This window comes from Colletotrichum godetiae, assembly GCF_030913485.1.
Source record: "Colletotrichum godetiae strain CBS 193.32 chromosome Unknown BDP55scaffold_107, whole genome shotgun sequence".
In the NCBI taxonomy this organism is placed as follows: Eukaryota; Fungi; Ascomycota; class Sordariomycetes; order Glomerellales; family Glomerellaceae; genus Colletotrichum; species Colletotrichum godetiae.
In genome coordinates this window covers 39,501-60,605 of record NW_026851355.1, presented here as the reverse complement: position 1 = coordinate 60,605, position 21,105 = coordinate 39,501, and the positions used below count along the sequence as shown (strand labels likewise).

Sequence of the window (21,105 nt, the reverse complement as noted above, 5' to 3'; positions counted from 1 at the left end):
ATCTCGACATGGTTCCAGAATAGCGATAACGGGATGATTTGAGCTTTCGGCAGCAGCGCTATATAGTGCGTCCAATTTGTGACCGATTCGTCGTCGTGGTCCCCTTGTTCGTGAACCCTTGCTCGTGAACCCTTGCTCGTGAACCCTTGCTCGTGGACGATTTTGGCTTGGAGGCGAGATGCGTGGCGATCCCTGCAGGTTATGGGTATTGCTCCACCTCGTTGTTGGCAAGAAACGTCTCCGATGCTCCAGGGAGGTGGAGATACCGCTGCGAATCGTCGGTCTAGACTCCGTGGCATCCTAGCTAGGCTGAACATGAGATCTAGACGCGGCGGTACGTACCTGCGGGACAAGAAATTACCAACTGGACGCTGGCGCGGATTAGCGACGCGGGAAACGCCAGCTTCAGTTCTGGATCAGAGCGCATCCAACGCCTTGCGCCTCAATCAGCTTCCATTCTGAGGACCGCTTGACTTGCGACCGCAACAGCAAAAACCATGATGAGTTGAGCTGCAACAACTACTTAGTACGTCCCCGATCAGCGACTGCGGTTGATTTGCAGAATGAGCTCCCCATCATAGCCGCGCTGCTTTTCGTTTCTGGTCTGTCCGTCCTCCTTCACTGCCTCATACCGCGTTCGGCGTCGACGATGTATCAACAACCATCGAATGGGCCTCCGTCAAGAGGACTCCGTTTAGCACAGCAGCGTCGGTTTTTCTTCCTGAACCGTAACCCGCGTGCGGTTCAAAATGGTGGCAATGGCGGCCACGATAGCCATCAGCAGGCTGCCGTCGGGGAGGTGAGGATACCAAGACAGCCTCCGACGACGGCCGCGGTCCAGGGTAGAGACGGCCTCCAAGGCGGCTCAGTCAGACCTCACTTGCATCAGGATTCTTCAACGTAAGAGAATGGGATCGTTCCCAAACGCTCCATGTAACCTATCATGCTAACTATTCATTCATAGAACGAGACCCCAAGAGAACCCCCAGAACACCACACCCATGCAAGAACAGAACGTTGAGCTGGAGTATGTCCGTTGCCAAGAGCTCTCTCGTGTGAGAACTGCCCGGCATCACCTAACGCCTGCATAGTGCCTACCTCTCCGAAAACTTCAGTACCCTGCAGCAGTTTCTCTCCGACACCACGGATCGGTATGTCCAATCGCTAGGACATGGTCACTGGCAATGTATGCTAACATATCGCGCAATTCCAGACTTGATCGTTTGTCTGCCAGAGATGAGGCTTTCTACAAATCATTCGAGTCAACCTTAGGAGTCCTCACAGAGCGGTGAGTTCATTTGAGAACGTATACTATTGGCGGTGCGTGCTAATGTCTGGCATGTGTAAAGCGTTGAGAAGTTGGGCGTCAAAGTGGAGGGCTTCTACAAATTAATCGAGTCGTTTCAGGCGTTTCCTGCGCCAGAACACTTGGACGCGGACGGTGTGGATCTAGGAGACATGACCAATCTTGTCAACTTTTAGTTACTTGTACTTTACACAGGACACACACTCTGTTGAGTTATTGAGAGCGGTGATCTTTGTCGTGCGATCGCACGACCAAATGGGGACGCGAGCGGGAAGTGATAGAGGGATATAGGGGCGAGATTTAGTCTGTTGAGTGTATAGCATCGTCCGGGCACAAGGCGAAGAGAATGAACGCAGCGAATGTGCTGGCATTGGGCCTCATAGGTGCCGTAGACACAAGATGTTGCTAATCTTCGATGGCCTTGGTATGAGGTCTCCAATAGTTCCATCTCGCAACTGAACACGGAGTGGACCTGCATCGTATTGTCTTCCTATGGCTCGGCGGTCCCGACTTATCACGTGTGTTGTAGAGCGATCGACCTGTATAAGTAGGACCTGACCAGCTGCAACCAGAGTCGTCTCGAGGTCTCGGCATCATACCTTCTCTCGCTTTCTCCTGAGACATCATACCAGAGTCACACGACCATGCTGGACAGACTACCCCCCGAGCTTGTTGACATCATCTTTGACGATTGTGACAGTCCAACGCGGATACGCGTCTTGCAGTGCTCCCAGAAGTTTCGGCAAGCCTTCGAACCACGGATTTATCGGCATAATGTTCTTTCAGAACGCTGTTCTGCTGCTCGATGGGCAGTTCTCCACTGCTCTGATGACGCCGTGGCATTTCGCGTAGTCGAGGCATCGGTGCATGCCGGGATGGATGTTTGGGTCCCGCAGTTCGACATCGCGGTGACCGACATGTTCTCATGGCGGTTTGCATCAAAATTTCGACGGATTCTGCACCAGTCTCCTGCTAGTCTGTCTCCATTTGCCGCCGCCGTTCTCAAGCGGCGAGAGAAACTCGTCGCGTCTCTTCTGGGCATGACGAGTGCAACGAAATGGGACTTGGGGAAATTGCTTGCTCCAGATATCACGACGTATCTGGAAAAGTTGACAAGAGGTCGGCCACCATTGGGTAGTCAACTTACGCCTCTCCATATTGCCTCCGCCACCGGTCTTGACGCTGTTGTCAAGCAGATCCTCAAGGAAACTCCAGCGGAGGTGGTCTCGAAAGACGTGCGTGGCCGCACCCCGCTGTTCTACGCGGTACAGTGCCCGCTTACACGTAGTTTAACCATCCAACTACTCCTTCAACAACAGACCGATGTCGATGGGAAGACAGTCCCCGAAAACCAGCCGGAGCTCCTCTTGGAACACTGTTGCCGAAAGGGCCTGTTTCGCCTTGCCACATGTTTTCTTGAACATAAAGTAAGACATGACCTACAACATCTCCTTCGCTTGGCTCTTCTAGCTCTCACGGCGTCTCTTCCGGGGAGGTCCAGCTCTGACAGAGCCGTCTTGATTCGGAGGCTGATTCGACATGGGGCCAATCCGAACGGCATGGTGCGGGCAACAGACGTTGATGTTGATAAACGGCCGCTCCTTCTTGAGATGGCATTAACATCGCATTCGGCGACAAAACGTCTGCTTGCCATTCGAGGCGCCGATGTGAACATCCAGGATAAGTACGGTCACACGGCCTTAAGTTGGTTGTTATTGGAAAACCACTCGGCGCGCAAGACGGTAGCATTGCTCCTGAAGTGCGGGGCAAAGTTACAGCCACACTCCCTTGAAGGTATCATACGGGATACAACGTTCCGGACGCACCAGGAGCTCGTGACGTTGCTTTCACGTCGCGAAAACACATTCGAACTGTTCCGCCTCCTTTACAAGCACTGCAACTCGCATTCGGCGAAGGGCCAGACGGAGGTCAACTTCTTGGCTTCAGTTCCTTGGGAGTCCGCAATATTGGCACGAATGTCTGACAGTGACATCAACGACATTCGGAAGGGAAACGTCTTTCCTATAAGCCCATATTTCGATTTAATTCTGGCGCCCAAGGGTCATCATGGCTCTCAAGGTCAAAGACAGCAAGATATAGCTTGGTAGTAAGGTCGTTACCCAAGGGTTTTGCGGTGCAATCAGAGTCGGGTTCGTGGGTGACAGCCAAACCTTCACGGGGGTGAGGGAAAGAAAAAAGTCAGGTGGGGGAAGGGGGGGTTTTGATCTCTTTCCCCTTTTGCCGTTATATATAGATCTGATAACGTCAATGAACAACCAAGATTCTAGATTCATCGCCGTGGGTGAGAGCATGCTATAAAATCTGCCATAAGACACGCAAGAAAACCGGCATTACTTTAGGGCGGGGCTTTAGCACTGCTTCTAATGCCTGTGGATTCACGTGAAGTCGGGCATCAGGCATCAGAATAAACGAGCGCGCTTGCTTGACGGCTTAGTAGCGTCGTCCGCCAGCCGCCGGCTTTTGTGTGCCATCAGCTCGGTCGTCGAAAGCCTCCTGTTCGATCTTACAACTGCCGGCGCCAACTTATCTGCTATCCCATCAACTCTCCGCTGACCATGGCTGTCCCTCTTCCGTACCTGTCGTCGAGCTGGTCCTACTGCGTTCGTCTGTGCGGTGGCTACCGTATCCGGACCCGCTATCGCCTTCAAGCTTTGTCGACTATGCCTCTTCGACCGCCGAACGACCGGTATCGTTGCCCTTTCGCGTCCACCCTCGCCAACCGCAGAACTTCCTAAAGTTGCCCGCTCGCTGTATGGCACATCAGTTTCAGGCTCCCGTGGCCGCTCAAGTGACGCGACCCAACACAAATCCAGGGTCACGATGCTTGCGGTCGTTGTCATGTGCTTCTCAATCTCTGGAATGCGCCGCGAGCTCTCCGCCATGGCGTCCTCCCGTGTGCCATTCACACAGTCCCAGTAGGACAGCAGATGTTGACCAGCACATTTTTGTATACTCGCTTCCGGTTCCCATGTCAGAGCGCCGTTTCTCCAGCGCACGCGCATGTGAGATATCATCTGGGTCTGGGGGTCTCGACGATGACCAATAATCTTGTCGAAGATGAGGAGGTCGTGTGCGTTAATAGACGCATCTTCGCTGTCTGCGCCCACTACATGTTTGCTTCCAGCTGCTTCTGTCGGCGGAGAGCTGATATCGCCCGTTTGATCGCCAGGGGCTTCTATGACTACGGCTGTGTCACAATTAGTAGGGGAGAAGATCGCTCGGGGAGGAAGACGATCGTAAGCGTGCTCATTCTACGCAAACCGTGGTTCCCCGTCAGCCTTCTCGCGTCGTCCGCTGTGCTGTCCACGTCCGCTGCTGCGTTGTCGCGTGCAGACCGGGCACTCCGATCAGAGCGCGCGACAATTCGCTGGACGCATGGCGCCACGGTAATTGGGCCCACGTGACCGTCATTTGGGTTACTATTGGCTTGATCTTCGTCGGGCCCTCGGAAGAAAGCTCTGATAGATGCGATTATACCAGGCCACGGCCTGGCGCGGTCAGCAGCAGCTCTCTCAATTTGAGTCAGGGGCTGTGCCGAGTCGATATAAGGCGAGCTAGGTGGGCGCAAAGTCGTTCTGACAGCGCCCCAACGTTCAACTTTGGCGCCTGCATCATCATCTCGGGCCTCGGTCTTGCACGCTTGCGGTGTCTTGTCGGGCCGCTGAGGTGTGATCGGCTGCATTTTGGACTCGGAGGGAAGGTTTGTTGCTCAACGGTGCTACGATTCACTCGCAATAGGTTGCCTGCTGGTAGACGTCGACTTCGTTTCTCGCTACCAGTCATTAGTTCAAGCGGACCGGAAGTTGCAGTTGCGAACCTGGAATGCCAACTACACATTGTAGAGCTTCACGGTGTCTCAGGGACAGTGACGTGAGGTGAAGGAGGCGGAGCACGTGATCGTCAAGTTGAAGAGCGCTTTCGGCTTTAGGGGTCACACAGATCCGATGGCCCTGCAAAGTCGTTGTGGCCAGCCAGTCGAGGCTCCTTCCCCGTCCACGGGCCACATGTGCGCAAGTCCCGACCTGGCTCCGATTGCACGGACCAATCAGCCACCCATCAGATCGGCTAGGCCTTTGAATCCGTTTGTTGCTCCCCAAGCCAGCCTGGATGCGAGACTAGACCTTACGAATCTCCACTTGTCCAACGTCGATCCGACCCAAAACGCAGAATGGCAGGGGCAACAGTACAATCGCACCTAGGATCGATTCCTGGCTTTTCGCCCTAACGTCATACTCTGTCGCAGAGCGGGTCGCAAAGCGAGGAAGTAAGTGGAGGATATACACGGTAGAAAGTGGCTTGTTTTCTTCTTAGTGGGAGACAAGGAGTCGTATCTAGATACCGTACGGGGCAGGTCTTATGGTAGGCGGTATCGTACGACAGGAATGGGCAGCGCCACGTGTGGCGAAGTGACACATTCCCACTTTTGTTCGTGAATTTCTGGTTGCTGACAAACGATGAGGGAACACAGGCCACGTAGCTCACAGTCGACGCTCTAGGCAGCATCAATGAGCTTGTAAAGTAGGAACTCCCATTTCGTCATGGTTTGGATTTGTAGAGAATTCCATGAGCGGACCGTTTCCCCACACAAGGGACTTCAGCGTCGACTAAACCGGAATTGAGGGTCGGCAGGCACGAGACAACGCGTGCTACAGTATGCCTTGCAGGAACGGCCGATTTGTCCGGTGCGTCGCACTGATGCAGACCCTCCGGACGAGCTTAACACGCCGGCGGATAAAGTGGAGGCTCTTGGAGTGGGCTACAGTGTACAGTAGGCCGTGGTCGAGATCGGCGCACTTTAACCAAAATATTTTCCCTTGCAGCTTCACCGTCGCCCGTTGCTGTTGCCGTGTCTCCTTGAATGGAAAAGACACGCTGCGATGTTCCGTGTGACTTGGTAACTGACCAGTCATTCGAGCCAAAATTTGCATGACCGCTTCTCTCCTATGCTGCCTAACGTTCATGAGGAGGGCCAAAAAATGTGGTGATCTTTCTTGACGCTGAGCGACCCTTTCGAGTCGTGTGCTTCGACTACATCAGCGATGCCCATGTGTGACATCGCATTGTCTCGACTGCAATCAGACAGCCTCTGCTGTTGAACCTGATGCGACGCTTGAGGGAGAGACAAGAGGCGGAGAGACAGGAGGCGGAGAGAATTGAGCGTTTCTATTAGGTTCTACACCCTCAATCTAGTGGACTGGAGAAAAAAGAGAGAAGAAAAAAAAAGGCGGCTGATGTGAGTCAGCGCAACTGTGCTTCGAGTACGTGCCGTCACACCCAGTCTGGGCCGACGCCACGGACAGGCGGCCAGTATTAGTGTCCCCGCGACCTTCTCCGCGGTACTAGACGAGCCGCGGCGCCAACAAACCTTTGGTCGCCCGTTCTGCCAGCGCTATCCACTTACAAACCTGCAGCGGCGACGGCAGGCAGCGCACCCTCGCTTTTTTGTGATCTATCTTGGCCGGACGCTTCTGCGGGTAGCTTGTATGCCCTCAACCAATACTGGGATTGCAGAAAGATTCCATAGTTGAGTGACTTCCACGGCCTTGTAGGGTCACACAACACCAAGTCAAATCTCCGCAGCAGCTGACTGAAGTGTCAGTGCGTCGTCTTCGCAAGAGCAGAACCACACGCCGGACACGCCGCAGCAACGTACCTCAACAAATATCTTCTGCAACTCCATCATCGCCACATTCCGTCCTAAACACTTCCATTTGCCGTGGCCAAACACAAGCTCGAGCGTTGCCTCCATCGATCGCAGGGTCTCCGCATCCGCCGTGAGCCATCGATCCGGTCGGAAGTCGTCGGCATCCTGTCCCCAAACGTCGCCTCGGCGGAAAATACCCCACGCTCCGTAACCGATGCGCGTTCCCTCCGGTAAGTACACGCCTTTAAAGGTGTCGCCGCCTTTGGGGACTTCCTTCGACATCTGTCCGACAACCGGAGGGAAGATACGCAAGCCTTCTTTGATGACAGCCTGCAGGTAAGTCATCTGTCGCGCCTCCGCTTCTTTTACGACAGGCCAAGACGGCCGGAAGCGCTCGATCTCTGCACGAAGTGTCGCGAGCACTCGTGGGTTGGTGATGAGGTGAAGCAGCGTAGCTCGGATGGCCGTGGCCGTCGTGTCCGATCCAGCGAGTCTGTCGGAAGGGTTAGTAGTGGCCTCAGAGTATAGGACCGAAGAGATCTCGGCAAGTCGTACATTTGCATGAGGATTTCCGAAGACGCCTCTTTTTGCGTCAGGCCGTGTGCTACGAAAGAGCCAAGCATGTCTTGCCTCGTCTTCTTGCTTGGCCCGAAGCGCTCGCCGGCGATTTCCTTCGCCATCCTGTCGCTGTGTCAGCTGTGCCGGACTTGCGAGAACGCAACAAAGACCGCACAAGTCGACGATTCAGCGGCCAAGCGCAGACCAGGTCCGAGATGGGACGCGAACAAGACGTACCGAATCAGCCTTCCGAACCCGGTGGCATCATTTTCCGAAGGCATCAGCCGCCGAAGCAGAGGCCACGATAACACATGGAGTAGAGAGGGCAGAACGGCCGCGACGACGATGTTCGGCATGCTTTGTTCCGTCGTGTGAATGTAGTCATAAACGTCCGAATCGGAAGCCAGATCGCCGAACGGCTTGCCGAATGCAAGATCTGAAATGACGTCGAGCGTGAAGTACTGCGCCTTCAGGCCGAAGTCGAACCTTTTATCTTGAGAAGCATACGTATCGATCATTGACATGAGTCGAAGGACGCTTTCGTCGATCTTGGCTTCAAGTTCGACTACTTCTTTGCCAGAATACTTTGTCGCGATCGTCAGCAGTCCATACAAATCGACCTGTGGCACACGAGAGAAGATGACCTACCCCTCCGGCCATCTGAGACCGGAGTCTGGTGTGCACTGCATCGTCTCTGGTAGACAGCACGTTGTCGTGTCTCGGATCCAGTCGCATCGCGTTGTACCAGTCTGAACGCGTGTACTTGGTGCGCACGCCGAGCATACGCTTCATGAGGTCCGGGTCGCTCGTCACAAGGTCGTTTGGACCGACGCGAACAAGAGATCCTGTGAGAGGAGTTAGCGAGCGTTGTGAACGACATTGGAAACAGTCGTAAGCACCGTATTTTGGCCGGCCTCGTAGAACTTCAGGTGCATGCTACCGCTATACACGGCACGTAGAAGCCACCAAGGGGAGAATCCAGCAGAGGGGGGCGGGGATGTGCCGTAGTCGGAGATACTGGTGAAGGAGGAGCGTGGCAGCATACAAGAGCGGACCCCACATAAAGATGGTCGTGAAGGGGTACCATTCCACATGGCGGAGTTCAGCTGCTTGCGCTGGCTGCGTGAGCCCTTGGTGGGTAGCGGTAGTCGACGGGAAGGCTTTGGCTGACGGATGGCAAGAGCAAGGACGGTAGCTCAGTGGTTGTTACTCCGTCTCTGATACCGGGAAGTCTACGGATAGGGCGGTCTGGGGAGACCTTAAATGATCTTTGAAAAGGCTGTATGCTGTAGACTTCGTGGAGCCCATAAACGTCTAGTGGAATGGTTGTAGGTCTTGGTGTCGTTGCACCTGCGATCATGGGCAGTTCTGGGTGTCCTTGCCCAAATCGACCCCCTTCATGGTGCAACTGATGTGAGTTCGACGAAGTACAACGCAACATTGCAAAATGTGGCTCTTTGCGCCACGGGGATGGTTTGGACTCTTTCGAATCCGAATACGGCCTAAACATCGAGCAGCGAAGTCAATGGGCTAGGACGCTGAACTCGGCAGCCATGTACCGGCCCCGTGTCACCACTTCTGGATCTTGCGCAAAGCGGTACAAGTATGAAAAGAAATCGCGCCAATGCCTGTCTGCCATCAGGCCGACGTAGGATCTCTCGTGTTCGTCTCGCCGTAACAATGGGCTGTAATCCATCGAGACCTCTCAATAGCTTACAAACAGACGTAGACCAGACCCTGCCCACGCACTATCCACTGACCGTAACTCGTCCGCCTCGATACTCATATAATGAGCATAACGAATCGTGTCGCCTGCTCCGGCCTTGGACTGTGCGAGGCGCAAAGTCCCGCAGCTTCCTGTTCGTTGTTCATGTCATCAATAACAGCTTGCTAGATAGGTCGCAAACGCTTGCCCAGATCAGGCTGCTGAGCCACTTGCAACAGCTCGCATACATTCATAAGCTTCAGGTTTTGGTCAAGTGTCTGGATTACTTGTCTGATACCGATGATGACCCATACGCGGCGGATGAGAAACAACTCTATCAGGGCATGCTAGCAGCGCGATCCAAGGCAGAAATGATCCGACTGTGGGACGACAGACCGCCGACGGCGACTTCTCCGAGCCCCGAAGAGATCGCAACTGCCGGGCATCGGATCAGCGCCGTCATCGACCAGGTTCGACGTAGTCGGGATGTAGGCGACGTAGATGTCAAACACCAAATAGAACCAGAGATCGTTGCGGCACTTTCTCGTTTTGCCAAGAGCTGGAGCCTGGACGACTTTATGATTACACACGAAAAGATCATGGGCGAGCCGCCGACGTTGAATGCGGCTGGCATATCGAAGCTGCAGGCCCAGTTCATACTGCAAGCCCAAGTCGCCCGTGCGAGCCTGACAAGTGACAACGGAGCGACGCCGACCATCTCCGTCAGCTTCTTGCCGGACGACGTCCCTAACGTAACCCTCATCAACATCAAAAAGCAGTGGAAGACACTATTCGTCCCGCTGGCGAAACGCGTCAAAGAGTCGGAAAAGTCCCTGCGTCAAGATCTCTACACGATGCAGCTAGTCTCTCTCGGGTCTGCGCATAGCAACGGCGGACAGCAGTGGAAAGAACTGGACAAGCTGGGGCAGGCCGGCATGGACATCATCGACCACCTCCACCTGGACGCGGTCCAGGTACTGCTGCGGGGCCCGGGCCCGCTCCTCGGCCAGAAACTGCTGCTGGGCTCTGTGGGTCCCGTCGCCGACCGAGCGAAGGCAAGACGAGAGTCGGAGGCGGGTCTGTACGGCACGGGAGGTTCTCAAGCGACCTACGAGGACATGGATGCGTGTGTTTGCCAGACGCAGGGCATGGCTCCGGGAGTTGAGTACGTGCAACTGAGTCAAGATGCGTAGTAAAGGGTGATTTACGGCGCCTATCAATGTCACATAGTATCCTTGGGTCTAGTTGATAATGCTTCTTCGGATGGAAGTGGCACTGCGACATGCGCCGTATTTGGATGATAAGGTCTGGTGAAGAGCGGGGCACGCTTGGGTCGGAGAGCTGAAAGCTAATGCAAGGTTTTTTTCCTGGCAGCCTCCTCAAGGAACCTGCATCACGACTGCCTTTACACCCGACTATTCCTTCGACCACTGCAAGGCAGCAGATTTGACTTGCATCAAACTGGCTAACGCTTTGTGGCGCCGGTCTATAACCTCACGCCTTGTTGGAAACGGCGAAAAGCTGCTTTGATGTTTCCACTGTTGTTGACTCCGTAAATCCAGATATGGATTTTGACTTTCATGTGTGGGTCGTCATCATTCTCGGTGGTATCCATGCAGGGGCCATGTCGTCTTTTACTGCCGATTGAGGCCAGAAAGGGCTCTGGGCCAGTCCAGTTTCTGCCTCCATCTCGACAGAGTGGAGAAAGATCGCCTTCGAGCGTGACATTTGGGTTGCTGATGTGGATATCGGAATGCGGCAGCCATGGCTCCACAATTGAAGACGGTCATATCGGCCGGAGCGTCTATTTCGACGCGTGCGAGGCACATCGCATACGCTGTTGCTTCAACATTTGTTGCTCTAGCTACTACTTGCTACACCAACTGGCTAGGCTATGAGTGCTCGAACAACATGTGCCAACGTAGCAAATTAATTGTGTCAGTAGAGGAAAGCCTGCATGCCGTTTGGCAACCTATGCCCGTATAACTATGGCTCTCGCCATGTCTCAAAGTCTCAAACCTCTTGAGAATGAGGACCAAGAATCGCATCAGACCGTCATCACACATGCCATAGAATCGCATCATCGCCTCATACACACAACTATTTCGAGCATCGACGCTCTTTGACACCTAACAATGTCACTCAATTTGTCCTGGCCAACCGCGACCATGCGCGCAGTTGTTTACCATGGCACGCCTTTCGAAATGATGGTTCAAGATGTCGCCAAGCCAGCCATCTTGAACGAGACGGATGTCGTTGTGCGGGTGACCACCGCGGCCGTATGCGGGTCCGACCTGCACATCTATCGCGGCTACATGGGCGGTGCGGTGCCATGGACAATGGGCCACGAGGCCGTCGGCTACATCTCGGAGATCGGCGGTGCCGTGTCCTCCTTCGCGGTCGGGGACTATGTCATCATTCCCGACACCGTGTCTGAGGATCATCTGGAGATGGAGCCGAGGCCGAAGGAATACTTTGGTTTCGGGAATAGTGAGATGGGTCTGGGCGGTCTGCAAGGTACGAATATGCCTGCTCGATTTGCATCCTGGGCATGCCAGAGAGAGGATTGCTGACAAGAGGCTGCGTAGCCGAATACGCGAGGATTCCTTTCGCTGAAGCTAACCTGATCCCTATCCCATTGACTCATGAAACCGCCAACTCGACAATCGAGCGCGACTACCTGACCGTTTCGGACATCTTCGCTACGGGATGGGCCGGCATCGACTACACCGGATTCGAACCCGGCGATGCCGTCGCCGTTTTCGGGGCGGGTCCCGTTGGGCTGCTTTCTGCCTACTCGGCCATTCTGCGTGGAGCGTCCAAGGTCTACGTCGTCGACCATGTGAAAGAGCGCCTTGCTCTCGCCGCTGCCATCGGCGCCATCCCGATCAACTTTGCTGACGAAGACCCCGTCGCCCAGATTCTGGCTCGCGAACCGGACGGGGTCATGCGCACTGTAGACTGTGTTGGCATGGAGGCGTTGAACTCGAGCCTCGAGATGGACGAGAGCATTATCACACGACAGATGATTGACGTGGCGCATCTCAAAGGAGGCATGGGCCAACTGGGCGTGTATAGTTCACAGGACGATTCGCCTGGCGCACCGTACGACAGTGACATTTCGCCCACGATTCCCTTCCCCGTCTCGTCCTTCTTCGCCAAGGGCCTGAGTTTCCGAACAGGAGCCGTTGATCCGAAGCAGTACGCTCCGCAGTTGATCGACCTTATCAACAGCGGCAAAGCCCATCCAAGCTTTGTGATCAGCGCAGTCATTGGCATCGAGGACGCGCCAGAGTACTACAAACGCTTCAATGGAAAGAAGGAAACCAAGGTAGCCATCCGCTTTCCGGAGTAGGACGGCTTAATTGCACGAGGCTTTCGGTGTGTATGTAGAGGAAACTGCGGCAGTTCAAGTAATACATACGAATTCCTCCCCGTATCCCGGCCCGGAGTCCTGAAATCATGTCTCAATACACCAAAAGCATACATGTTGCAACGGTCTGCAGGGCATTCTCCTGGCGTTCCGGAGGTTCGCTCGAATCCCGCTTAGACATTAACATGTATATCTCGAAGCCTTTTTCTTTGGACCTGGACGACTTCGCGAGCTGAAAGGCCAGTTCGACGGTGTCAGATCAAGATGCTTTGCACCTGGCCTCGCCGGCGAGGTGGTACAGCAGGCAAGCGCGTTTGCATCCATACAGATGCATCCGACAGTTAAATTGGGCCGTTTCGACATTGTGCGCAGAATGTATTGAGCACTGCTTTTGGAGCCAAAGAGTAAGCAGGCATGATCTGCTGAATGAGGGACGAAGTAGAGAATGAATGTCGCAGGATAGATCGCGTGACGGAGCGAGGGAGCAATGGCGGATATTCTGGGAGTGAATTTTCCCGCTAAGCCTAACACCCACAGTCTGCCCCACGGCTTGACCAGCCGAATGCGCCTCAGAGGCTGTGAGAGTTGGCTGACAATCCTATTTGCATAAGCCTGCAAAGGTGGACTGGCTGAGTATCATCAGCCGCCGGATGACAAGTCGTTGTGTGCTGGCGTTTGCGAGGGTGTACAGGGTCTCTACGCTGAACTTGCTCTGCCTTGACCAGGGGACCGAATCCACTGCCAAATGGACTGGGGTCCTGCCTTGTATTGCTCAAGTTCAGAGAGCGCTCTGCGAGCCAGGCGTCGCAGCTACTGCATGTACAGACCCTGGCCGGAAAGTATATAAATGCGTGTCGGCAGCCTGCAGTCTTTTGCACACTCTTGTCTTATTATCTACCGCGAAGTTTCTGCTCAATTCAAGCACCTTTTGTTTGCGAGATCAAAGCACGCAATGTCTCATCTTCTTCCTTTTCTCCGTGGCAATGGCGAAGTATCCCATCGGGATGGTAGTACCAGAACCGCCTTGACGGCCACGCTCACAGACGGTACTGGCACCTATGGAATCTACACCCCCAGCCTCACCCACGACAGTACGTTGCCTGAGCTTGTTGGGACACCGTCAGCACCGGAGCCCACGGTCTTATTGCGCGAAATCCAACAGGCTGCCGAAGACATATCACAGCTCGTTGGACGATTTGGGTTCAAGATGGCAAAAACGCTCACGACTCCTTTTATCAAAGAGGCGCTTTTCGCGGATAAGAAAATGCTTCAACTACCGTGCCTAATGTACGCAGACGAATTCTCCTGTAATCACAAGGTTCTGTTCCAAACCAATCCACGACTCGACTTCGGCACCGCTGCTGTGGTGGCTCTGGAACGAGCTACTCGACTACCTGCCGCCGATAGGCGGCACGCGAGACTGCAGACTCGACTTCAAGCCCGCCTTCAGAACTGACATAGCCCTGCCCTATGCGATCATCATCGACATTTCGAGCAAAAACAACAACGACAACATTGAGCTTACTGCGTCGTATGGCGGGCTATTCGATGAGCGGCGCATCTTCGATGCGCCTATCACTCGGTTTGACTTTCCCAAGTCGGAAAGGTACGGCAGGCCGACCATGGCTAGCCTGGACATCGACCAAGACCCGTACGAAGGAAACGGCTGCATCGCTCACATTTTTGTGTACCTCGTGCCTCGTCTGGAGAGCAAATGGCGGCACGCCATGGAGGCTTTCCCTTCAGAGAAAGAGGAGGACCTGGTCATCGCTCTAGCTAAGACCCACAAAGCGGGAGACGACCGCTTCGCCATGTCGGAGAACCAACAACAGCAGTGCCAGAACCTGCTACAGCGCTTCCTGACCGACGCCAGGGACTACGTAGCCGAGAATGGGCTCGTAGGAATGGAGAAAGGACCGTACAGCGGGTCTGCATTTCAACCCCCAGGTCCGAAGGACTAGGATGTGAACGAGTGTCCGTCTACCAGTATTTCAGCAGCGCCATCGATCTCATCCTGCATTCGGGCTTTTCCCCCGTTCCGACATAACCTGAGTAGATAGGAAAAACCGATCACCTACGTCTCCAAGTATGGTTCTCTCGTCCGTATCTTTCAGCTAGCACTGCGAGTGGAGTCTATGCTATCAACATATCCGTCGTGGGCCGTTTTTATGCACAGCAGCAGTGCAAACGTTGCCAGTGAGCAAAAGAAGGAAATTCTGATTTTTATGTTTATTGTTAACACTACTATCAATAACGCTTCAAAGTGTTTTCCGTATGTAAATAGACTCAAGCGCACCTCATGAAAAGAGATAGCATCAGCAAGAATACATTCCGAATGGAACATAATCTCTACCAGGTTTGCGCAGCGGCAACAGATAGAGGCATTAATCCTATCAGTATTGCTTCGTCTTCTCTGACATCAGACCCGCTGATACACCGTATGTTCAAGCCCGCGTCTACCTTCTCCCATCGTTTCCTTGATGTGCTGAAACAAAGACAGATCTACCTCCAAAGATCGTAATCTCAAGCTTCGAGAAACAGATAATTGATGTTGATCATCTATGCCTTAGGAACCACCGACCTGGACAATTACGCGAAGAGTTTTTTAAGCGAGCCACTGAAGCTGTGTCGAAGCCTCGTATGTGGGAGCCTGTCAACCGGGTCATCATATCGCACTTACCGAGTGACACCACGAAACTACAGTGTACCTCGTATGTAGTTCGTTACTGTGCAACAGGGTTCAGTTGTGGTCACAGCCTTTGCAACGCATGCTTTTGCTGTCATGGTCTCCGCAAGTTGGCCTGGAGTTTCATTGTCGAGAAATGCCAATGTGTCAAGCTGTCGTGAACAGCTACCGGCGGGTGAAGCCACCGACAGCGGCTGCACACGTGCTCATTCTCTCTGGGGCACCAAGTGATAACACAGATAGTATACTTGAAGGACTACGCAGCCGTCTCTTTGGCCCACTAGAGGACTACTTCGACCTGGTAGTATCAAGCTCAACAGGTTAAAGTGATTAAAGGAGATCCAAACCACGATGGCAAAGATTGGATGGGGCTGTTGTTGTCGGGTTGCTTCTACGTCGAACAACTTGCAACTTCAACTGCTCTGAACCTCTCGGACGCTTTCGGCGTAGTTGTTCGGTGTCGTATCTCACCGAGTCCCCATCTTCTCAACCTCATGCTACGTTTCCAACAATGGCAAACGCCAATATTTTCTCGCGTAGGCCGAAATACCTGAAACAGGTCGCTTCTATGCGATGAAGAAACTTGGACCTCGATTAAGCATGGTTACGAGTATCAGAAGCGATTACCGATAGAGCTTCCTCCCTTTGGATCGGTATTACGTGTGCAAATCGAAACCACGCCGGCAGGTGGTGGCTGCTACGACATCAGCAACTCCCCATGCAGTACCAGTGATCTATTGCAAGCTGAAGAGGTGTTTGCTCGAGCATCGGGATAAGCCGTTCAAAAGATGAATTGCCGCAAGCTCTGCAAGCAGACCAAGGAGATGTGGCGAATGTTTATGAGAAGGAGGCCCTGCACAGGGAGATACAACAGTTTAAAACCCCTTTGGAAAGTTTCATTGGTAGATAGCTAGCTGAAAGCATTGAAATAACCAAGAAATCGAGCTTAATTGCTATTGCAAGTTCAGAACCATTGCTGCTGCACCAGACTTAGGTGCCTCCGGCTCATGGTCGCCACCAGTTGTTCTGACGTAATTTATAAGAATGTAGGTATCTACCTTCAGCTATTCGCTAGACTTATATATATATATATATATTAAAGTCCTCGACGAGAGATGTGTTCAAAGGGATTGGCTAACGCATCGGTCGCAGACCCAATCGAGTAGTGTCACTTGATCTGGCTGGGGGGTCGGTTTTCGGAGACTGTGAGCCAATGAATGTCGCTCTTTGCCCCGCCTGTACTTAGACATTCAACGTATCTCGCTGTCTTCTACGATGTTCGACTCAAAACCACAGACCATCCTTCAGAAGATGATAGCGACGACGACGAAACATTTCTTGACCGCCCTGACATCATTGTGGAGAAGCTGGAGGACATACTAGGCTTAAACGAAGACAAATTCGTCAAGTTTAGCGAAAGAGCACGCCAATTAGTAACGCGAACCCCTTCGAAACCTATTAAACGCTCGCAAATTTCCCTACCCGACGAGGAATCCATCCCTAATCTTCGTCGACAGAAACTTGAACCTGCGTCCGACTGACGTCAGAGATGAAAGACCACACATTCACGATACCCAAGGCCGCCAAAGCCCCAAGACCGCCTCTTCAGAAGGCTTGACCAATGCCCGTCTCGAATGGAGGACCCGCTCAACCCCTTCTTCGCAACGACCCCGACTACGCTGTTCTCAAGAACCCGAGCGTGTGTCTGTCGCACCTGGATCTCAAACCGAGGCACTGAAGTCTGAACCTGAGGCGACAGTTAGCCATAGCCAGACACATGCATTCACGAGCCCACAGGAGCCTTAGTTTTGACATACTGGCTCATGTCAATGGAGTCAGCATTACATCACTCGACAGGAAGCCGCCGCCGCCATCTTTCACCCCTGTGACCACCTCCCGAATCGGTCCAGCGCTGCCGTCGACGACGCGCGCCGGCGCCCAGTCTGCAGTTCGTCGACCGACCTAGACGGCCTCGCTGCAATCACCGACGTTTGTATGCCGATCTGACTCCACACGAATGCAGCCTCCTGCCAGAGGCGAGACAACAAACTGCCAGGCATCGAAGCCGGCACCGTAGCGACAGCTGCAATCAGCGAGTGCCGGTTCACTGGGTTCTTTCGGAGGTGGTAGCAATGGTGTTTATTGCGGTTGTGTTGGCCTGCGGCAGCCGCGACCGGAGCCTGAGAGACAACGAACGAGAGGGCCAGCAGATTGCCTTGATGTCGGTACTACGAGCTAACAGGCACCTCTACAACCGGGGTCTGCTTCCCTCCACAACTAGGTGGTCCGCTCTCAGGTTGAGGCAATCGTCAACACCGGCGCGATCTAGATGCTTCAGGTGTTGCAACTCTCGGGTATGGGCAGACCTGACGGCCTCTCCGGTGATTATCCCAATCTGCTCACTAAATCAACAAGTCGAGGACTGCATGAAAATGCACGGCGTTCGGGAGAAAAAGGCACACTAGGACAAGGGTGGTTATTTTAGGCTTTAGCGCTTTGTTTTGGCTAAGTTTTACGACTGGGTTCCTTCTCGCCCTTATGAGAAACCACATGATGAAAGCTGCTCACTCTCTCGTAATTAGGGATTCTGGCGGGCCGGTGGCTGAATATAGACATCGCTCTCGAAGCGCAGCGGTTTTGGGCCAGACGTTTTGCTCGAGGATGAGGGCGCCACGCACTATTATCATTATCGCAAGATATGTGGTGCTCAGGCAGCTATCGGCTTGTGTCCATAGCGCCATTGGCAAAGCACCTGCTGGCTCAAGCTTGACCGTTGGAAGGGCCGCAAGCGGCGCAGGAAATGGACAGTCGCACACCCCGCGTCCCCGGCCGACGCTTTGGTTGGTCAGCGTACGGCATAACGTGTCTTCAGACAAGGGATGAACCGGTAAAATAAGTGAGACACCCTTCTGGTTGGATGCAACACCCCGTCGCGCTGACGCTGCTTGACGGAACAAAGGGTTGTTGGTATGCGGCTCAGTTTGACGTTCAATGCAATCATTGTCCCAAGCAGCAACGGCTTATACCCGGTGTGTCCCGTTGTTCCATTTTATAGTACGACTATCCCATCGAGTGCTGCAAGGCGACAGTACATTGGTCTCCAACTTTTCTCCAAATCTATCGGGAACTGAAGTTTCTGATTCGCGGAGATAATGGGAATAAATCAAAAACACCGTTTCATTTGCTATTCCCCCGCACTCATATGTATTATCGCCTTGCAGCACTCTATGGGATATTATACCCATACACATTGATCCTTTTAACTATATCACATCTTCGTTTGCATTCGTCGCTGCGAAGCTCATTCGATACGTATTAAGCAAGTCTCAATAAAGGTTGCGGCTGGCTAATGACAAGCTGACGATGCATAATGTGCACCAACATAACCACCACGACCAAATATACAGGTTCTCCAGCAACGTGTAACATAACTAGCTCATTCCTAGCGAAGGGCGGACCCGCAATCAGTTCTGGGGCTTTCTGTATATGACGAATAGTATTGACGTGAATCGCAACACAATTGGCCCGCAGCTCCATACTTTCCCATATATTAGGTTTCATGTCGCGCCTCTCGTAACGTGCAAGCGCAAGAAGGGACATGGCAAGGGCTGTGCATATCGTCGTTTTCGCTCAGCCTAAAGAGCCCCAAGTGGCCACCGAGCTATCCAATCGGGTGCCAAGTGACCTCATTTTTTGCGAAGACACAAAATACCAATTTCTACCCCAAAAACGCCGATATATATAAGCATTATCTAGACGGCTCTACTCTGCCTTTGGCAAAAATGAGGTCAATTGACACCCGATAGAATATTTTGTGATGTGATAGGCTCCGTCTCTACGTAGTCAACTCTGTGGTGTTCGTTTAGATATACATAGTAGCGAAAAATGGATCAGTCTGGCTTAGTCTGCTTAGGCCAAAACAGCCAGTATCCATACCCCTGAAGAGAGCATACATTCCTGCTTTGGGGCCCTGGACCTACAGTAAGACTTGCAGCAACAGCTTTGGCTCCTTGGCAGTCTGTTCTTGAATCAGTTCAGGCTACCATTCAGCAGGCTACCTAGTAAGTCATGTTGTGCACCTCTTCCACAGCTGAACCAATCTTAGTCATCACGTCGCACCACTGATTATCTGGGTAGCAGGAAGCGGCAGAACACTTTTCCGAGACCGGGTTCTCACCTCTACCTGTGCTGACTAAAGACACCCCGGAGGACAAATGACTAGGGTGCCTCACTAAATGGGGCTGGAGAACCTCCTGCACAATTGCTCCCCTGACCACCATCACGGAAGAGTCGACGCGATCATGGCAACTATGAACGAGCCTCGATGGAGAGGCTCTTCGTCAAACATATATGAAATTGAGCCGGGAAAGGTTCTGAAAGTTCCAAGAGAGGTCCCAGTCACCAACGACGGTCACGATGCTCTCAATCGAGACAGGGCAAAAGGATTCGAAGTGGAACGAGGGATCTATGAAGCGCTTGGAGAGTACAAGCTGGTACTTCCGTATGTTTCTCCTCTAAAGTATGTCTTACTACCACTAACACATTATAGGTTTTACGGATGTCGCGAATTCGAAGGCAGCCAAGGATTGTTGCTAGCCAAAGCCGAAAGTAACTTACAGGAATATCTTGAGGGATTGGCGAAAGTCACCATGGCTGAACGAAAACGATGGTGCTGTCAAGCAGCAGATGTCATAGCATACATTCACGATCGTGGCGTCATGCACTCCGATCTACGGCCTGAAAATTTCCTGATTAATGGACGGGATATTTGGCTTAGCGACTTCAACGGTTCGGTGTGCAAGCAGCGTGGCCTGGATGGCGGGCAGCTGCCTGACGCTGGCTTCTGGAATTTGAAGTTAGAGACGACGCCAGCTACGGACATATTTGCCCTTGGCTCTGTGCTCTATGTCATATTGACCGGATGGTGGCCTTTTTGCAAGCCTGGTATTACGGACAGGCTGGACAGGAAAAACGTCAACCACTATGATGAACAAGTTATGAATAGGTTTGAGACAGGAGATTTCCCGGATGTTTCTTCTCTATGGGGAGGACATATCATCATGGGCTGTTGGACTGGCAAATACAAGAGCGCCGCCGATGTGAAACGGGATGTGTATTCAGCCATGTAATAGCAATGAGTGTGGATTAAGTTTGGGCTTCTATGAGTAATGACTGTGGTTCGTTGTGTACCTAAACGAGCGTATATACCAGCACTAGCGACACAATAAAGACTGGCCGTCGTGATTCCCTCTCGAAGACCTATACGGCCGTATTCTCTATAAGCAATGGCCATCAGGTCAATGGTATGAAGCTTACCTTTTGGTTAAACTCACGGGTTAATGCAACTGTAGCGGCCGCATTTCCCTTTCTGTCTGCTTGAACCCAGAGTGTTTATGGTGACAGTGTGGCCTGGCTCAGATTGCTTATCACAGGCCTTGAAGTTGGAGTCCTCCGTTATCCTGTCACCGCAAGTGTAGATTTTGGTTGATTGGTCTTTGGTACACATTGTGTTTGGTTGTGTTTGGTTGTATTAGGTGGTTTGATTATTGGCGTCGAAAAGCTGCAAGCTGGATTGATAGGTTTTTATATCTAAGAACTCAAAACGTATGGCGCCCAAATCTGACATACTCAAGGCAACGTTGGTGCCAGACAGAAGTGGCATCCAGATCGGGACTTTGATAGTAGAAGGTCGAAGTGCAGAAATCAGGCTGCCACATGTTATGGATCCATTCTGAACAGATCCGATAGGCGCTGAATTTTCAACGCTTGCCAGGGTCTTGAGGGCGGCGGGGTTCTCCTTACACCTGCAATT

At 52.9% G+C, this 21,105-nt stretch overlaps 11 protein-coding genes across 11 annotated transcripts; 9 read left to right on the top strand and 2 right to left on the bottom strand.

The window, feature by feature from the left end:
• Positions 1–201: 201 nt before the first annotated feature.
• Positions 202–1,874, top strand: BDP55DRAFT_737918 (uncharacterized protein; the record flags this gene model as incomplete). The annotated part of the gene is made up of 6 exons (XM_060580377.1): positions 202–334; positions 528–900; positions 965–1,027; positions 1,092–1,151; positions 1,214–1,288; positions 1,350–1,874. The coding sequence occupies 6 exons, from the start codon at positions 202–204 to the stop codon at positions 1,480–1,482; spliced, it is 837 nt and encodes a 278-aa protein (XP_060421817.1). The 3' UTR covers positions 1,483–1,874.
• A 449-nt stretch (positions 1,875–2,323) lies between these two features.
• BDP55DRAFT_687034 (ankyrin repeat-containing domain protein) lies at positions 2,324–3,472 on the top strand. Its single transcript, XM_060576548.1, has one exon. It carries the CDS (start codon positions 2,347–2,349, stop codon positions 3,412–3,414), a length of 1,068 nt encoding a protein of 355 aa, XP_060421816.1. The 5' UTR covers positions 2,324–2,346; the 3' UTR covers positions 3,415–3,472.
• A 251-nt stretch (positions 3,473–3,723) lies between these two features.
• Positions 3,724–4,609, bottom strand: BDP55DRAFT_687030 (uncharacterized protein; the record flags this gene model as incomplete). Its single annotated transcript, XM_060576547.1, has 2 exons — positions 4,558–4,609; positions 3,724–4,513 (listed from the first exon to the last, which is right to left on the bottom strand). The coding sequence occupies exons 1-2, from the start codon at positions 4,575–4,577 to the stop codon at positions 3,727–3,729; spliced, it is 807 nt and encodes a 268-aa protein (XP_060421815.1). The 5' UTR covers positions 4,578–4,609.
• BDP55DRAFT_687026 (uncharacterized protein) lies at positions 4,569–5,592 on the top strand (the record flags this gene model as incomplete). Its single annotated transcript, XM_060576546.1, has 1 exon — positions 4,569–5,592. A coding segment is annotated over one exon (633 nt), but the record flags the coding sequence as incomplete, so codon positions are not given.
• Positions 5,593–6,508: 916 nt separating this feature from the next.
• Positions 6,509–8,623, bottom strand: BDP55DRAFT_639103 (cytochrome P450; the record flags this gene model as incomplete). The annotated part of the gene is made up of 7 exons (XM_060573201.1): positions 6,509–6,521; positions 6,729–6,910; positions 6,981–7,464; positions 7,527–7,652; positions 7,767–8,149; positions 8,178–8,374; positions 8,470–8,623. The coding sequence occupies 7 exons, from the start codon at positions 8,621–8,623 to the stop codon at positions 6,509–6,511; spliced, it is 1,539 nt and encodes a 512-aa protein (XP_060421813.1).
• Positions 8,624–9,209: 586 nt separating this feature from the next.
• BDP55DRAFT_735242 (uncharacterized protein) lies at positions 9,210–10,427 on the top strand (the record flags this gene model as incomplete). The annotated part of the gene is made up of 1 exon (XM_060580296.1): positions 9,210–10,427. One exon carries the CDS (start codon positions 9,210–9,212, stop codon positions 10,425–10,427), a length of 1,218 nt encoding a protein of 405 aa, XP_060421812.1.
• A 969-nt stretch (positions 10,428–11,396) lies between these two features.
• BDP55DRAFT_596663 (uncharacterized protein) lies at positions 11,397–12,696 on the top strand. Its single transcript, XM_060570994.1, has 2 exons — positions 11,397–11,751; positions 11,823–12,696. Exons 1-2 carry the CDS (start codon positions 11,403–11,405, stop codon positions 12,587–12,589), a joined length of 1,116 nt encoding a protein of 371 aa, XP_060421811.1. The 5' UTR covers positions 11,397–11,402; the 3' UTR covers positions 12,590–12,696.
• An 863-nt stretch (positions 12,697–13,559) lies between these two features.
• On the top strand, positions 13,560–14,568 carry BDP55DRAFT_639100 (uncharacterized protein; the record flags this gene model as incomplete). Its single annotated transcript, XM_060573200.1, has 3 exons — positions 13,560–13,698; positions 13,732–13,894; positions 13,926–14,568. 3 exons carry the CDS (start codon positions 13,560–13,562, stop codon positions 14,566–14,568), a joined length of 945 nt encoding a protein of 314 aa, XP_060421810.1.
• A 745-nt stretch (positions 14,569–15,313) lies between these two features.
• Positions 15,314–15,660, top strand: BDP55DRAFT_686999 (uncharacterized protein). The gene has a single exon (XM_060576545.1). The coding sequence runs from the start codon at positions 15,376–15,378 to the stop codon at positions 15,616–15,618; it is 243 nt and encodes an 80-aa protein (XP_060421809.1). The 5' UTR covers positions 15,314–15,375; the 3' UTR covers positions 15,619–15,660.
• An 850-nt stretch (positions 15,661–16,510) lies between these two features.
• Positions 16,511–16,834, top strand: BDP55DRAFT_639099 (uncharacterized protein; the record flags this gene model as incomplete). Its single annotated transcript, XM_060573199.1, has 1 exon — positions 16,511–16,834. The coding sequence occupies one exon, from the start codon at positions 16,511–16,513 to the stop codon at positions 16,832–16,834; it is 324 nt and encodes a 107-aa protein (XP_060421808.1).
• A 2,769-nt stretch (positions 16,835–19,603) lies between these two features.
• On the top strand, positions 19,604–20,422 carry BDP55DRAFT_568128 (kinase domain-containing protein; the record flags this gene model as incomplete). The annotated part of the gene is made up of 2 exons (XM_060570649.1): positions 19,604–19,794; positions 19,843–20,422. The coding sequence occupies 2 exons, from the start codon at positions 19,604–19,606 to the stop codon at positions 20,420–20,422; spliced, it is 771 nt and encodes a 256-aa protein (XP_060421807.1).
• Between the last annotated feature and the right edge of the window lie 683 nt (positions 20,423–21,105).

Coding starts and splice junctions, on each gene's coding strand:
- BDP55DRAFT_686999 (XM_060576545.1), top strand. CDS start 15,376: ATGCTTTTGCTGTCATGGTCTCCGCAAGTTGGCCTGGAGTTTCATTGT.
- BDP55DRAFT_687034 (XM_060576548.1), top strand. CDS start 2,347: ATGACGAGTGCAACGAAATGGGACTTGGGGAAATTGCTTGCTCCAGAT.
- BDP55DRAFT_596663 (XM_060570994.1), top strand. CDS start 11,403: ATGCGCGCAGTTGTTTACCATGGCACGCCTTTCGAAATGATGGTTCAA. Junction 11,752..11,822: donor GGGTCTGGGCGGTCTGCAAG/GTACGAATATGC, acceptor GAGGCTGCGTAG/CCGAATACGCGAGGATTCCT.